The 18,485-nt window shown below is 36.2% G+C and overlaps 1 protein-coding gene across 1 annotated transcript in view; it reads left to right on the top strand.

The window, feature by feature from the left end:
• LOC129222909 (transmembrane channel-like protein 7) overlaps window positions 1-5,333 on the top strand; it is a 65,028-nt gene extending 59,695 nt beyond the window's left edge. Inside the window, exons 16-18 of the mRNA XM_054857474.1 lie at window positions 594-724; window positions 2,591-2,743; window positions 4,978-5,333. Of these exons, the coding sequence (XP_054713449.1) occupies window positions 594-724; window positions 2,591-2,743; window positions 4,978-5,161 (468 nt within the window). The 3' untranslated portion in view covers window positions 5,162-5,333. The remainder of the gene's footprint in view (window positions 1-593; window positions 725-2,590; window positions 2,744-4,977) is intronic.
• Window positions 5,334-18,485: the final 13,152 nt, after the last annotated feature.

Genomic DNA, 18,485 nt, shown 5'->3' with positions numbered 1-18,485 from the left:
ATGGAGAAAATTGGTTCACAGATTAGAAAATGGTACCGAAAGAAAACGGCTTGCCTATTAATATACAGTGAAAGCACCGTTTATACATTTCTCTTTTATACGTTTTTATCAATTATACGCTTTTAAAAATTGTTCCCTGCAGAGTCTATTAGGCATTAACCAACCTATACCTATTATACGTTTTTTCATTTGTACGCTTTTTTCATACAGTCCCTTCAAAAACGTATAAATGGTACTTTACTTTATAAATATTTGTGAGGAGTTTTTTTTATTATTTTTTTTAATGAAATACATCTGCGTCTGTGTGTGTGTGAGGTTTTTTTTTTTTTTTACCTGTCTTTCTTGAAAATTCCTTTTTAATCATACTATTATTTTATTTTCCACATTTTCAATATGTAAACAAAAAGTTCCTTATTACCTGCAAAATTACATAAACCCCCCAAGTCTGGTTCCATGCAGTGCAGATGTGAGAGACGGTGCTCTATTGTTATTTTTCTGAGCAGTAACTTTGTACTCTGTTTTCTTCTTGTAATTTCCTAAATTTCTTAGCATTTTTATAATAATATTGTTTTAAAATGTCGTATTTTTTCTAGGCAATGGTGTTAAAATATAGTGAACCTTCCAAGACTTCATATAAAGCATCACGGTTCAACTCAATGTTCATGATCATCCTGATGCTTTCTTTTTTTGCTGTGACAGCAGTTCACTTTTATACATTAGAAAAGTAATAGTTTTTAAATTCTTAGTTAGTACACCTCTTGTTTGTGAAAATTCAACACCACAAAGGACTTATGCAAGTGAGTTTGAAAATTGCAGAACCGGTAGCGCATTTCGTATGCTGAGCAGCACCCTCTGAATGGCCGATCAAACCGAATATAAATAGGACCGCTGTAGCGAGGCATGAATGATTATCGGTGGTTGTATGCTAGAGTAAACGTTAACTAAATCCATACTATGCCTCTTCGACGAAAGAAAGCGAAATTTTTGGAAGCAAATTTCGGAGTTTGAATGAGGCAGAATCGTCGGCCTTCATGAAGCTGGATTGTCTTATTGTGCAGTAGCCGCTCGTGTGCAAGCGTAACAGCAGCACAATCATGCGTGTTTGGAAGAAGTGGGACGAACGAAGGTCGGAAAGCTCAGAAATCCGGGAGTGGACCCCGAAATGTGACGTCAGCTTGTGATGACAGACACCTGGTGCGTATGGCGCTGATGGACCGCACAGCTTCTTCTAGAAAATTGGCAGCACAGTGGTCAACAGCTACAGGTGTTTCATTGTGTGCTTCATGAATTCGGAGACGTCTGCTGCAGCCTGGGCTGCCCGCAAGGATTCCGTTATACAGGATTCCTTTATACAGGATTCCTCTCATGCAAAACCATCCCCGCCTGCGGCTACAATGGGACAATGAGCATAGGAGCTAGCATGCCTGATTGTAGCAGGTCGTCTTTTCTGACAAATCCCGCTTCAATTTGTGGCACCATGATGGCCGAATTCGTGTCAGGCGCTATGCCGGTGAACGGCACATTCCGGAGTGCATTATCGAATGCCACAGTGGACGAACACCTGGAGTTATGGTCTAAGGTGCCCTAGCATATCATGGGCAATCACAATTGCTACAAATTGTGGGCAATTTAAACAGTACCCGATACCTAAACCAAGTTTTACAGCCCCAAGCTATTCCTTTCCTGCAAGGATTGCCAGGGGCTGTATTCCAGCAGGATAATGCCCGTCCACATGTTGCAAGGACTGTCAAATCCTATCTTGATTTGCAGCAAGTACAGCTTCTTCCTTGACCTGCATATTCCTCGGATATGTCACCAATTGAACATGTGTAGGATTTCACTGGGCGGCATCTCGCTTGTGATCCTCATCTTGTTGCTTTGACAGACGAACTTTGGTTGCACATACAAACAATATGGAGTACTCTTCTGCAGGCAGATATTCAAACTGTGTTTCACTCCATGCCAAGTCGTGTAGCAGCTCTTATTGCGGCGCGTGATGGCCACACATAATACTAATTTCTATCTCTTTTTATTGTTTGTTTGGTTTGAAAATGTAATCAATTATTTGTACCATTACCACTCAACTGTGTATTAAATTTTATTCAACTATGATGCTTCCTTCATAGTGTTACAATTTTCACAAACAGGAGTGTATTTAGAAGTTTATTTAGCTCTTACCCATAATCTCTGAATGTGATTGGTTAGTTAAAGCATCTCTGATCAGAAAAGTCTGACAACGATGGGGAGGTCCCGGATTCAAATCCGGCGGGGGGGGGAGTCCTTATGGCATGTGTGTACTGTGGAAGTCAGACTTCACACCAAATTATGGTACAATTGGAAAAGGGAAGCAATGCACCCCAAATCGCTGGCCTACGAAGACAACAACAACTTGTTCCACCTAGAAATCATTTAATTGAGTATGCATATCGTCACCTCAGAGCAATAAGTTTATGTTTGCTTTACGTTTTTAATTGTTACCATTCAGCATTAACATTGTATGTTACATTAGTTCTTGTGAAAGTCTTATATATTTACAATGTAACCTTATTGCAGTTTAATATTTAAAAATGCTTATTTTTAATATTTCCAGGATTAAGACATCTCATGGTTGCAGTCCTTTTCGCAGTGCTGATTTGATGATAAATGCAATTCGTGATTCATTACAGAATTGGTCTGGAGTTCTTTTGTTTTGGACATTTTTTCATCAAGAATGGTGTTTTATTCCCATTGCAATGATTTTATTGTAATTATACGTTTTTGATTAATATATATATATATGTGTGTGTGTGTGTGTGTGCGTGTCAAGGGCGCGCATATGCAAAATTTTAAGGGAGGGCCTCAGATATTTTCCCCATGGTTTAGCAAGATGTTTTCCCCATAGAAACCGATTTTAGTACAGATTAGAGTTATTAAAATTTGACATTTTTAATAACTTATTCATTAATTGATGGAGAAGAAATGTTTTTACATTTTTGCAAAGAAAAAAGTACTAAAAGCAAGAAAGTTCGAATTTCAAAGAGAACGGGGCCCGAGCCCCCCCCCCCCCCCCTCCCTATATGGGCGCTGTTGGTGTGTGTGTGTGTGTATTGCTTTAAACTTTCCAAACTGAGATCTGTATAAAATGCATGATCTTTAAACTTTAGGTATTAAGGTTTTGTATTACCCACTATTTTTGCGAAACTTGTGTTTCACTAAATTGGGGCAAATATTCCAAAATTTTTAAATCCTACTCAAGTATAAATTTTGTTTTTAGTAGAGTGAAAGAACAATTTGTAACCTCTTTACAATTCACATCTAGGCACATGATAGTAAGGCTGCCACTAGACTAAAAAAGTGACTATTGCAACTATTTTGAAGAGTTGCAGACTATGACGACTATTTTAGCCTAAAATAAGACAAAAACGACTATTTGTAAAAAAAACTGCTACTATTTCAGCTTAAAAGCGACTAAAATGTAGAAAAATGTTTTTAAAAAACTTCATCTTTCAAATATCACCAGTCTTACTTTTAACTCACTCTGGTCTGCCAAAATTTGCTTTTTTAATCACCAAAGATAAGTATAACACTCCCCCCTCTCCCCTTTTTTTTTCTTCTAGCGCCATCAGAGAGCTGATGCATATTTCTTGCCAACAATAATAACCTCATGAAGAGGAATATTACTTTTGGTTTTGCCGGTTAGCGATTACAACTTTGTACCTTGTACCTTCTGGTACAGAAAAAGTAATTTAGGTTTCACAAACAAAAGCACTTAATTTTATTTCAAAAAATGTGGAGCCATTAACGAAGCAAAGTTTAACGGCGCCAATGGCAACTTTTTTAGGTATTTTAGTTGCTCTGGATCATTCTGGAAACATTGCCATTTTTCTCTGCAGCTGCAATATTCGGATGATGTTATTTAATGAACATAGAGTATTCAGCTTTTTTATTATTACTATTTACATTTTTCTGTAAATGTAAATAAGACTTAAATGTCTAAATGTAAATAAAAGCTTTATCTGCAAAAGAGAAATGGAATTTAAAAGTAGTGTTAGGCATTTTTCTTTTGTGATTTAAAAGCCTTATGTACCGTATAAAATACTAGTGTATTTTCAACACTTACTAATGTAATGTTTAATTTTTTTTTCGTATTGACAAGTAAATTTAAACCCTATTATTAATGAAAAGTTTTGGGGGGTGACTTGTTAAATTTTTCCAACCACATGCTTACTAATAACCATTACAATTATATGGGTGCTAATGTTTGCTTTACGTTATTTAATGAACATACACCACTCACCCCAAAGCGCATGCTTCTTGGGCTTACACTTAAATGTGGCCCTGAGCATGACTTAATATTAATACTATAAAAACATAATGGGATACTAATTTTCTTGTTTGGCGACTATTTTGCAGACTATTTTTCATTTAAGACGCTACTAAAACGACTATTTTTATGACCATAACTCAGTGGCAGCCCTGTGATAGGTAATGTGCAATCAAACCTTTATTTCTCAAAACCCTTGATGTTTCAAAAGAAAATTCCCCTGTATTTTCCATGTAAACTGCTATGTATTTTCCATAGTTAACCCGAAATTTATTTTTCAAAACCCTTGATATGTCGAAATTTTTGCAGAGAAACGAATTTGAATTGCTGTTTTTCCTTGACAATTTTTGTAGTAGAACCAATTCCGGAGACATTTGCTTATAGTTTTTCACCCTTTTTTCTTGGAAATTTTAAAAGTAGGGAATAAGGACGAGATAATAGGGGATTTAAGAGGGCCATTGATCTTCATTGAAGACTTATAACTGACTAGGATCAGCCTAGCTGAGCCCAGAGCCTGTTGCTGGTCATCACATTTGTATTTGTGTAAATGGATTGTAATGAAATATTCTTCAAAGTATACATGCATGTAACTAGCTATTATTATAAAACTAACATAAAAATCGCCCTGACTGACAATTTTCTGTGTATTTCTCAGTTCTGCTTTTTAATTTCAGCGCTGCTATGTATTACTATTATGGAATTATTCGATCTGAACAAGAACTGTCAAAAAGGATTAGGAATCAACTGATTTTAACCAGCAATGACAAGCAGTTTCTCTTGCAACGAATTGCAACTCTAACTAAGGATTTTAACAAAACTATTGTAAAAAAGGATGAAAAGGCTTCTGAAAGTAAATGAGTGCTAAATTTGTTGTTAAATAAGTTTCTGAAGTTTGTTTGTATATTAGCACTGTATTCTCACATTCAGTGGTATTTTTACACCTGTATTCATTTCCATGAATCGTATTAATTTATGGCAAGTTTTTCCCCTGAGACCTGTTGCTAATAAAAGTTCTATTTATTTGTTTGCTCATTTTTGTTGTTAGTTTTATTTCAATATTCATTTTTACATATTATTTGTTTTATTTTATATGTGTTTTCTGTCACGGTTTAAGTAGTAAGTAACAGTTTGTTTTTGCAATAAATCATAATTTTAGCACACCTTCATATTTTGAACCAAGTAACTTTTTCATTTCAAATCGTTATAGCCCAGTCAATGAAGGTAAAAAAATAGGCTTTGTCGCAACTAATTTAGGGAAAGCTGAATTTTTGCAGGATGTTAGCAAATAAAGTATACACTAAAAAAATACAAAGTCCCGACCCCCCACCCCTCTTGCTTTCTTCCCCACCCCCCTCCGAAACACTGCAAGAGCAGTACTATGATTATACGTTTTTCGTGACACAACTAATTAAGGGAAAGCTGAATTTTGGCAGGATGTATGTACATAAGGTACACACTATAAAGTCACAAAGTCCCGACCCCACCCCTCTTGCTTTCTCCCCCACGCCCCTCCGAAACATTGCAAGAGCAGTACTATGATTATACGTTTTTCGTGTCGTAACTATTTAGGAGAAAGCTGAATTTTGGCAGGATGTTAATACATAAAGTATACACTAAAAAGCCACAATGTCCCGACCCCCACCCCTCTTGCTTTCCCCCACCCCCTCCGAGACATTGCAATAGCAGAACTATGATTATACGCTTTTTGTGTCGCAATTAATTGGGGGAAAGCTGAATTTTGGCAGGACGTTAGTAAATAAAGAAAACATTCAAAAAACATGAAGTCCCGACCCCCTACCCCTCTTGATCCCCCCCCCCCTCTCCGAAACAGTTAGACCATCAAGAGCAGTACTATGATTATTCGCTTTTCTTTTCGCAGCTAATTAAGAGAAAGCTGGATTTTTGCACGATGTTAGTACATAAAGTGTACACTAAAACGTAGACAGTCCCGACTCCAACCCCTCTTTTTGCTCCTCCCCCCCCCCCCCTCCTTTCAAAACATTGCACACTGATCAGTTCAGTACTATGATTATACGCGCACAGCTTGAAAATTTACGATGTTACCGGGGTGTTCCTTTTTTTATTTCACTCCTAACAATATTGTAAACCAGTGGTGCCCAACCTAAGGCCCAGGTGCCGTATCCGGCTCGCGAAGCTGATCCGTAATGCCCGTTGTTTTGTGAAATGTTACAACTCGAAGAGCACGATTAATGACAATGTTACAAATTGTTAGCCAAATATTTAGAAATTGGTTTCTGAAAACATTGTTGGGGACAACTGTTATACACAAATTATGAAACATACGCTTTTTATGTAGATAGCTCAGTTTTGCCATTTTACCAACTTAATCATATGCAGAAATCTTGCATACAAAAAACCAAAAAGTAACTTCAACAAATTAATAGTTTTTTATTCATTTCCGTCTTGGAAAGAAATGTTTGAACAAAATCTATAGATAATAATATGATAATAGTCAATTTTCTTGAAATGGATCAACAATGTAATAAGGGGCCATCTTCTAATATTTCGTTGGTTTGGTCCAAAATATTGTTACAGTGCATTCCACTACAGTGTCCACACATAGACGTGCAATCTAACCTAGCTTTACGACAGATACAGTTTGAAACTCATAATCTTTTCAATTGCAAGATACTAATTGGAGAAGTTCACTTGAAGCAGAGGTAATCTTCATGAACTTAGGAATCAGTCTGTTGCATGAAGTATAATGCCAACCAGTGGCGCCGACTCCATGGGGCCTGAGGGGGCCCGAGCCCCTTCAAAAATATTTTTGAGGGGGCAGAGCCCCCCCCAATAAATCAAAAAAATTATTAATTACATTATGCTTTTTAAAATCATAAATTTATCTTTTAGATAGTTTACCTTGTAAAATACATTCAGTAATGAGTTAAAACAAATAATTATTACGGTTGTGTAAGCAGGTTAACTGAAAACGAGTGGTGTGATTAATGATAGAGTAACAGTGCTACGAGTACTGTAAAAATTTGTCCCAGTGCGCGAATTACGGGTCAAGTCTGTTGCCGGTGGGCAGCGCTGCGGGCGCGCTCACCTAAGTGTTGCTGATCCGGAAAAAATATATGAGAGCTTGATTTGTATATAAAATGGGAGGCGTGATAATTTTGAATACTTTTAGGAATCGTGTTTAAAAGAAAACCTTCACAAAATGATGATCCTTCCCTTCCCTCAAAATCGACGTATACCAAAGATGTGAAAACAACGAAGGCAGCTCTCACCGCACACTTTCAAAATCCAAAAGGAATACAGTTGACTCCGGCTACTTTCGCGAAATGGCTATAACGCGATTTTTTCTCCAGTATTCAGACCTAACGCGAATCACGCACCCCGCAATACGAAAATTCTCGGGAGGGAATCGTGGTGTGTTCGTATCGGCTTTGGCTACTAAATTTTTTTTTTCATGAATGGATCTTTTTCCTTTTAGCATCGCTGAGAGTGAAAGTTCCTTTTTCATTTTAAATGCGAAATATAATGAAACGTAATGACACCTAAGAGCGCTGTTTCATTTAAAGTATGTGAAGATAAAAGGAAAAAAGTTTCTGACCAATTAAAGAAAAGCTAGAGCTTCTTGAAAAGCTAAATCTCAACTAAAATATGCGTTGAAGGTAGCACACGAGAATTAGGTATGAGTGAATCTTCCATACATACAATTACAAGTCACGAAAAGGAAATCCGTAAAAATTCGCCGAGTAGGTGTCTTAGTAAAATGCAAATATTTATGAAAATGGAAACTGCTCATGTATTGTGTACAAATATCATTAATGGATCGACTGTTCAGTACAACTAAAGATGCATTTGCTTTTCTGTACTATATACTGTACTTACCGTATACCCGGTTTATTTATTCTTTCTTTCCCATTGATCATTGATTTTGTACATCGTAGCAGTATTTTATTTTAAATAAAACGGTATTTTTAAAAAACAAGTAACATTCAGTTCTTTATGTAAGAAACAGGAATGTAAAGTTAGGGTAGAGTTAAGAGATGATTTTTAACAGTTTGAGGGGGTGTTTACAAGTGTCTAAAATAATTGGGTACGTTTATAAAAAAAATTTACACATACCTTTTTCCACAACGCGAAATTTCGACTTACGCGAGGGGTCTTGGAATGCATCCCTCGCGTAGGTCGGGACTCGAGTGTACTACAAGGCAATATACATTGAGGTTTGTAAAATGGTGCAATTTTGCATTATTGGGCGATTTACATCAACTGGACGCACACAGGTCATTGCAGTTGAACAAGAGTGCTTGCTTTTATTAAACAGAGGTGAAACATTTCGAAAAATCAACTGAGTTTTTCAAAAATGACCTAGACATTGAGAGACTGCTTTTACGCTTGAATACGTTAGCGGATATCACTAATAAAAAAAACAACTGGTCTTAAAAAGCATGCGTAAATTAAATTACCTTTTTACAAAAATACTGTGTGTGTTCGTATTTATTTTTTCCTTTTTTCAAAGCCAAAAAATATGTGTTGGACTTGTCGACTTTTCGGGGTTCTAATGTTGATTATATGACTTTAAAATGCTTAAAAAAAACTTTAAAACTCGCTATTTTTCATCTCAGATTTAGAAAATTTCCTGCGGCATGCCCCCCCCCCCCCCCCCCCTAATATTTTTTAAGTCGGAGTTTCTGGGAGTGCCCTTCAATGCAAGTCAAGCACCCTACCTTTTCCATTCCCAGCTACGGCACTGCATGACTCCCCATAAAATAGAACAAAAAAATGTCTCTTACTAAGACAAGTGGCATGATCTAGTTGAACCAGAGAAATTTGTATACCAATTTTTGGATTGTTTTACTTTGAAAACGCCATGTCACATACTGTTTGTTTGTTTAAATTATACACACCAGAAAGTATGTAAATTGGCATTTTCAAGGCACAAAAAACGACATTTTTTAGGGGGGGGGTTAACCTCCGTGGGATTACATAACCCCATAAACCCCCGGTGATGACTAGCCCAGCCCCCTCAATAATTTTTCCAAGTCGGCGCCCCTGATGCCAACCCCACTCTTCTGGGGGAAGTTTAAATCCTAACCGAGTTCGAATCTGGTGTTAACCCTAAAAACTCTGGTGGAAACCTTTAAAAGATGTTGATGAGTGACGTCTGAAGTTGGTGGAAGCTTTGATAAATCAAAAGTGGACTTTAGGGACATTTTTGTGATTACTTGCTTTTCAGAAACTTTTATTCAAACTTGGTTAGGTTTTAAACTTCCAGCAGAAGAATCGGTTTTGATATATATTTCAAGCAACAGAGTGATTCCTAAGATCATGACAATTACCTCTTTGCTCCAAGTGAAATTCTCCTACTAATATCTTGCAACTGTAAAACATTGTGTTACAAACTATAGCTGTCGTAAAACTGGATTCGATTGTACGTCTATGGGTGGACACTGTAGTTGAATGCATTGTAACACTATTTCAGACCAAGCCAACAAACTGTTAAATGACCCCTTATAAAAGAAAAATTGTAATTATAATAACTTGATGCCTTTTTTTTTTTTTGAATGCAACCTGTTTTTCAGAAACTAGTTGCTACATAGTCCTCGAGTTGTAACATTTCGCAAAACAACGGTTCACACTGATCAGTTTCATGGACCGGATGTGACCCGTGGGACGGTTGGGCACCACTGGTTTATAGTATTGTAAGAAGTAAAATAAAGGAATACTCCGGTATCATCATTAGTTTTCGAGCTGTAAGCGTGTATAATCATAATACTGCTATTGCAATGTTTTGGACGGGGCGGGGGGGGGGGGAAGCAATAGGGGTAGGGACTTTGTGAGTTTTTAGAGTATACTTAATATATCAACATCTTGGAAAAAAATCAGCTTTCCCCTATTTAGTTGGAACACGAAATGCGTATAATCATAATACTGCTCTTGCAATGTTTCGGGGGGAGAGGGGGTGAGGGTCGGGACTTTGTCTTGTTTTAGTATATACTTTTTTTACTAACATCTTGAAAAACATCCGGTTCCCCCAAATTAGTTGCGACACGAAAAGCGCATAATCATAGTACTGCTCTTGCAATGTTTCGGAGGGGGGAGGGGGGAGAAAGAGTGGTGGGGGGTCGGGACTTTGTACTTTTTTAAAGAATACATTACGTACTAATATCCTGCCAAAATTCAGCTTTCTCTTAATTAGTTGCGACACGAAAAGCGTACAATCATAGTACTGTTCTAGCAGTGATTCGGAGTGGGTGAGGGAGGGGGGAAGAAAGGGTGGTGGGGGTCGGGACTTTGTACTTTTTTAAAGAATGCATTATATACTAACATCTTGCCAAAATTCAGCTTTCCCCTAATTAGTTGCGACACAAAAAGCGTAAAATCATGGTACCGCTATTGCAATGTTTCGAGGAGGGGGGGAAAGCAAGAGTGCTGGAGGTCGGGACTTTGTGGCTTTTTAGTGTGTACTTTATGTACTAACATCCTGTCAAAATTCAGCTTTCCCCTAATTGTGACGCGAAAAGCGTATAATCATAGTACTGCTCTTGCAATGTTTCGGACGGGGTGGGGCTTTATTTTTTTAGTGTATACTTTATGTATTAACAACCTGCAAAAATTTAGCTTTCCCTAAATTAGTTGCGACCCGAAACCTTTATTGGACTGGGCTATTAATGTTATGTATGATGCTTGACGTTAGAAAAAAATCTGAAATTCATGTTTAAACAGGGTTTCAATCATGTGTGAAATGAATGAATAACCCATGTCAAAGTTTCTTCAATAACACTGGTAAACAAAGATTTTGTTACATGAAACATATCAGTTTTCTCACACTTTTTGCGCAATAATAGTATTTATATGTTTTATCCATCCAATGTTTTTAAATATCATGTAATATTTAACACAGGGAGTTCACAATAAAATTTCTGTTGTGAACACTGGAAATGCTGTATAGACAGTCTGTTTAGCATTTACTGCAGTAGCAACCAGGTGATCAGTGTTATTGGTGTCAATCTTTGTGATAGATGAATGAATTAAGGTGCCACTGGGGAGAGAGCCTCGGAAGTTACGAAGTCAATGTTAAGTCTACGAGGAAGTTTCCTCCCGATTGCTAATTCGCATTTAAATATGAGATAATTTTTTCTGCATAAGATTCTTCATGGAAGTACAAATGACACTCGTTTTTTAATTTTTCATTTTCCGTTAAAATTTAATATTAAATGGCGGTTAAATTTATGAGTTGACAAAGTAAGAGGTACTTTCTGTTTAAACACTTCATAGATACTCAAGATCAAACATTTGCTCAAATTTAAAAACTACACATCATTCTTGAAAGTTTGAGCTTTTCAGGGATACCTTTCATTTAATCTTACTTAAATTAGGATAAGAGTAATTGGGAGGGGGAAAATTGGGAAATTTTGCAAAAATCGACGAATTTTCGTGTTATCACTCCTTTTGTCGGTGACAATAAAGGGCATGTTCTCTATCCCTTTTTGGGGTGGGGAGAGGAGTTTCAACGTGGCGAGTCTGTCTTCAGGGTAATAAAAAACATGTGTTTGGAGGGAGGGGTTGACAGCAATTAAGGGTTGAATGTGTGAGCGAGAGCATTTATTTCTTTTAGCTCTAAACTTCGAATAGACATTTTTTTTTTTTTTTTGAGCTTCGCTATGTAACTTTTTCCTTGCTTACAGATTTGGAAATATTTCATATCCTAGCAGGGGGGCAAGCCTACACCTAATTCAAATAAATCTTAAACTTCTTTTTAGGGAAAATATTACACTGTGTAACAGGTTTGCATTTTAACTTTGTGTAATTGCCATATTATCAACTATATTTTAATAAAAACGAAAAAGTTCCTTTCAAAAAAATATATCAGAAGTGTAAAATGCAAATAATATGTCATAATTATGCGTCCATTGAAAGTCATTACTATGAACTTTGAAGAAAACCACAAACAATTTTTTGTACAAATAAACAGTTGCATTTACTAGGATAAAATACTGTAAAAGCATTTATTTTTGCGAGCCTTAAATTTTCGCGAAATTGAAGAAATCTGTGAATTTGTGAGCTGAAAGTTTTGCGATTTTTATATGAACAGAATTACATTCTTTAAAAAAATATTTTGCAAGGTTTAAATTTTCACAATTAAGACGAACTCTGGAAAATTGTGAAAAATAAAGCCTCATGAAAATAAATGCTTTTAGAGTACTTAAATTCATCACATAAATACATTACTCTGAATCACTTTACATCTAACCGAATGAAATCCCTATTTGACCGAATGATAAAATTTGAGTGTGCACACATGCATAACATCTACTGCGAAGAAAAATTGAGCATCATTGAAAATAATTTAAAAATATAAAATACAATTTCTTTGGTTATGATATTGTCTTCTAATTTGTCAAATCAACTAGTCAAATTCCCCCCCTCCCCCGCAAAAAAAAAAAATTGGGAGGTCACAGTGACCTCCGGTGATCTCCCATCAGGACGACACTGTGGGGGCGGAAGGGGCGTAATTTCTTAAGTTTGCCAGGGGCGCCAGACCCCCTAGGTATGCTACTGCACTTAGGGAGAAGTTATGTGGCATACATACAAAGAGCACTCAACCTAGCTCTTCCCACGAGCCTTGAGATCATTTTGGCTAAGCATTAAAGCACTAGTTTACCATCACAAAAGTACGTGGCTCAAACCCCAGCATAGACACATTGCTCACTCTTTCGTTCACATGTCCCCTACGCCATTAACACAATTGAAGGACATCCTTTATTACGTTAGGAGAAGGAACAGGGTTTGAAATTTTGATCCGGAAAATTTCCAAAATTGAAGTTCAAAAACGTAATTTTTGACGAACTTCCGGTACTGGCCTTCTTCCGGGAAATGGTTTAAAAATGGAGTTTTTAATAAGCTATTGTTGACCATCTTTGGCAGCGTTAAGAAAAGCGATGTAGTTGAGGAACTTTTCCTCAATTTTTCAATATTAAAGTTTTTAATTTAAGCAATTTTAGACAATCGTTCATGGTATAATGTGGATGGGAGATAAAAGTGGGAGTCTTAAAGGACTTAAAAAACACGATTGTATAATCTGAAGTCGTAAAAGCGGTAAAATTTTCGAAGATCTAACAATGATAAGAGGAAGAGGGGGCTCTTCGAAAATTTTGGAATTCAAGTCCTAAAAACTCCACAGTAGGTGATTTTTGTGATGTTGTGGGGGGGGAGGTTTCTTTTGGAAATTTTTGGAGTTTTCAAATTTTTTTAGGGGGGGGCGGTTGCTCCTTCCGCCTCTCTATGGATCCGCCACTGCCTCTTTCAGAGCAAAAAAACCAATCTGACAAAAATATTTATAAGCATTATTATTTTTTCTTTTTTTAATTTTATTTTATTGTCGCTAAATTGCCCTAGGCGGCAGATTGATTTTAGGCACAGCACAAAGCTGCATTTTAGTCGCAAGTGCGTATTTCAAGGGGTCAAATATTAATGTGCAAAAGTGTTAAGTAAATCTAAAAGGAGTATTTAGCAAGAAGGTAAAGTCGTGGTTCTTGTTGAAATCTAATTAACGAAACTACTTTCAAAAGGTGGTTCAAAAGTCCAATTGTTTTGCCTCCGATGCCTGGATGGGTAAAAGGATACACATGTGGAGTTGGTTAACGCAGTGACTGTTCATAAAATCTTCGTCAGTTTGAAAGCTCTTACCGTCTCCAAAAAATGCAAGTAGCCCCCAACCCCCTCCTAGCACCAATGATAGTGGGCAGGATGGTGTTATCTGTATACGTTACGAGTCTGCGCTTTAGCGAAAAAAAATATCTTAATTTACCTACACCTTAATTTTTTCTGAGAAAAGTCAGAACTAAATAAAGAGAGATAGAGAGAGCGTGAGATAGAAAGCAGATAAAAGTACAAGAAAGTAGCTTAATTTTTTTCTGAATGTTTTTTCTCATAGCGCGGGATCTGTAGCATTTGCTAATTCTGCTCTGTGGCTAATCCGGCCCTGACAAAATAAAATTCGCTACCCCCTGAAGAAAAAGAATTTTGTCAAAAGACTCATTTCAATTAGGAAAAATAAAACGAAAAGTCCCCCGTCCCCTTCCGGTAATAACGGTTAATTAATAAGCTGATGAGTGCATCACATGAATTCCTTTTACGCCAATTTAATGATAATAGCGCTTTGGAGTAAGTAAGGAAACACTAAATATTTTCACCCCTTCTCTAGTTTCCTGCGAACCGAAGCAAAAAACACGTTTTACACAGATTTATTTGCCCATTATTGGCAATTTTAATGCGATTCAGTGGTTAACTCTTTAAATATCACCAACATTGACGAAATTAAACCAGTTTTGAAAATTTAAAAAAAGGTAAAAGAAAAATCACTGAATTTTTCGCTAAGTTGGTGACAAAACTTGGCGGCCAAAAGCTTGGCGATATATCGCTAAGTGTTTGACAAATTATAACACCACTTGAGTTAGCATTGAAATTAACAATGATTTGCACCCAAAAAGGTGTAAAAGACCCCCTTAGGAGCATCCGAATGCAACCAAAAGCAAAAGTGCACAACTAGACCTTACTAGGAGTCTACATACCAAATTTCAACTTTCTAGGACATACCGTTTTTGAGTTATGCGAGATACATACGTACATACAGACGTCACGAGAAAACTCGTTGTCATTAACTCGGGGATCGTCAAAATGGATATTTCGGGTGTCTGTACGTTCCTAGGCATATATCCACGTGTGGTCGAGTCGAAAAAAAAAACTCAAAACATTCATTCGGGAGAGAGCAAAATGGAAATTAAGGCCGATTTTTGAGTGAAATTTTTTTCGCGAATACAATATTTCTTTTTTGGAAAAGGAAGTAAAAATACGCATGAGTTAGAATAAAAGAAAAATTTTGCATACTCAGAAGAAACGAGCTAATATGTGCCTCACATGACTTCCTTTTACTCCATTTTAATGTCATTTTCCCATTAGTGGTAATTTTAATGTGATTCAATAGTTTACTCTCTAAATATCACCAACAGTAGCCAAATTGAAACCAGAATTAAAAGAACAAAAAGTCGCCAAGTTGGCGACAAAAAAACTGGCGATATATCGCCAAGTGTCCCCCAAATTGCAACACCACTTGAGTTTACATCGAAATTAACAATGATTTCCGCCCAAAAAGGGCAAAAGACCCCCTTAGAAACACCCAAATGGAACCAAAAGGGGAGGTGCACAACTAGACCCCACTAGGAGTCTACATACCAAATTTCAACTTTCTAGGACATACCGTTCTTGAGTTATGCGACATGCATACGTACATACAGACGTCGCGAGAAAACTCGTTGTAACCAGTGTTGGGCATTAATCAACTAAATCCTCAATCGACTAAAGTAATCTGACTCCCATTTAGTTCAGACTAATATTTTAAAAATTTAATTCAATTGCAGACGAAGATTAACGTTAGTTTAAACTAACTCGTTAGTTGATTAAAAAAACTAATTTAGTTCAGATTGATTTAGTTCAGATTAAATTAATCAAATTGAATTTAGTCAGATTAAAAGTAATCAGATTAAAAGTAATCAAATTGATTTGATTAAATTTTTAATTCAGATTAAATTCGTAAAATATAAATGTCACATGAACCGAGGCACATTTGTATTTCTACGTGTATGTACATATTTACGCAAGCATACACGAGTTAATACGTGTATATATGACTATGTGCGTAAATATATGTATATAAACGTGTTATCCCGCGCATGTTCGTGTACGGAGGTATATTTGAATTTTTAAGTGAATATACATATTTATGTGTGCATACACGAGTAAATATGTGTATATACGAGTATGTACGTGTACACAAGAGAATATGCATATGGATATGTGTTACCCCGAGTATACTCGTGTACAGAGGTAAATTTGCTTTTAATTGTGAAAACACATACTTATGCGTGCACACAAGCGAAAATACGTGCATATACGTGTGCACATGAGAATATGCGTACAGATACGTTTTATCCCGAGTCTAATCGTGTAAAGAGGAACATTTGTATTTCGACGTGCATATACATTCAAGCGTGCATATACGAGAAAGTACGTGTATATACAAGTGTGTTCGTGTACACACGAGAATATACGTATAGATATTTGTTACCCCGAGTATACTCGTGTAAAGTGGTACATTTGTATTTGTACGTGTATATACATATTTGTGCGTGCATATAGGAAAAGGTGCGTGTATATACAAGTATGTTCATGTACACACGAGAATATATGTAAACATACGTGTTACTCCGAGTATACTCGTGTACAGAGGTAAATTTCTATTTAAACGTGTATAAATATATAGATGCATGCATATAAGAGAAAATACGTGTATATACGAGTAAGTACATGAACACACGACAAATAAGTGTTTAACCCGAGTATACTCGTGTACGAAGGCACATTTGTATTTCCACGTGTGTAAGCATATTTATAGGTTTATAAACGAGTAAATACATATATAAAATTATGTACGAGTACACATAATAGTATGCGTATAGATATTTGTTATCCCGAATATACTCGTGTACAGAGGTAAATTTGCTTTTAGTTGTGAAAACACATACTTATGCGTGCACGCAAGCGAAAATACGTGTATGTACGTGTACACATGAGAATATGCGCATAGATACGTTTTACCCCGAGTATACTCGCGTAAAGAGGTACATTTGTATTTCTACGTGTTCATGCATATTTAAGCGCGCATATACGAGAAAGTACGTGTATATACAAGTATGTTCGTGTACACACTAGAATATGCGTATAGATATTTGTTACCCGAATATACTCGTGTAAAAAGGTACATTTGTATTTGTACGTGTATATACATATTTGTGCGTGCATATAGGAGAAGGTACGTGTATATACAAGTACGTTCATGTACACACGAGAATATATGTAAACATACGTGTTACCCCGAGTATACTCGTGTACAGAGGACAATTTCTATTTAAACGTGTATATACATATAGATGCATGCATATAAGAGAAAATACGTGTATATACGAGTAAGTACGTGTACACAACGACAAATAAATGTTTAACCCGAGTATACTCGTGTACGAAGGCACATTTGTATTTCTACGTGTGTATGCATATCTATGCGTTTATAAACGAGTAAATACATATATATACGATTATGTACGAGTACACACGATAGTATGCGTATAGATACGTGTTACCCCGAGTATACTCGTGTAAAGAGGTACATTTGTATTTCGACGTGTATGTACATAACATATTCAAGCATGCATATACGAGAAAGTACGTGTACATGCAAGTATGTTCGTGTACACACTAGAATATGCGTATAGATATGTGTTACCCCGAGTATACTCGTGTAAAGAGCTACATTTGTATTTGTACGTGTATATAGATATTTATGCGTGCATAAAAGAGAAGGTACGTATTTATACAAGTATATTCATGTACACGCGAGAATATATGTAAACATACGTGTTATCCCGAGTATACTCGTGTAAAGAGCTACATTTGTATTTCTACGTGTATATACGTATTTAAGCGTGCATATACGAGAAAGTACGTGTATATACAAGTATGTTCGTGTACACATGAGAATATGCGTATAGATGCGTGTTAACCCGAGTATACTCGTGCACAGAGGAAAATTTGTATTTATGATTGTACATACACTTTTATGCGTGTATGTAAGAGAAAAGACAAGTATATACGAGTATGTACGTGTACGCACGAGAATATGCGTTTAAACCAGTGTTGTGCATTAATCAACTAAATCCTCAAACGACTAAAGTAATCTGACTCACATTTAGTTCAGATTATATTTAATCAGATCAATTGCAGACGACGATTAACGTTAGTTTAAACTAACTTGGTTAGTTGTAGGAAAAAAAAAAACTAATTTAGTTCAGATTGATTTAGTTCAGACTAATTTAATCAGATTGATTTAGTCAAACTAATTTAATCAGATTGATTTAGTCAAACTAATTTAATCAGATTGATTTAGTCAACTAAAGTAAGCAGATTAACTTTAGTTGACTTTTTAACTTAAACTTCGTCAGATTAAACTTTATACCAAATCTAGAGAGATTGAAATAAATCTACACCGTATGTACTTGTATTTTCTCATGTATGCACGCATAAAAATATATGTACAATCTTAAATACAAATGTACCTCTACACACGAGTATACTCGCTGCAACATTTATCTAC

Source organism: Uloborus diversus, chromosome 1, assembly GCF_026930045.1.
Source record: "Uloborus diversus isolate 005 chromosome 1, Udiv.v.3.1, whole genome shotgun sequence".
NCBI classification, from domain to species: domain Eukaryota; kingdom Metazoa; phylum Arthropoda; class Arachnida; order Araneae; family Uloboridae; genus Uloborus; species Uloborus diversus.
The sequence above is the reverse complement of the archived record's forward strand: the minus strand, read 5'-3'. Positions and strand labels throughout refer to the sequence as shown.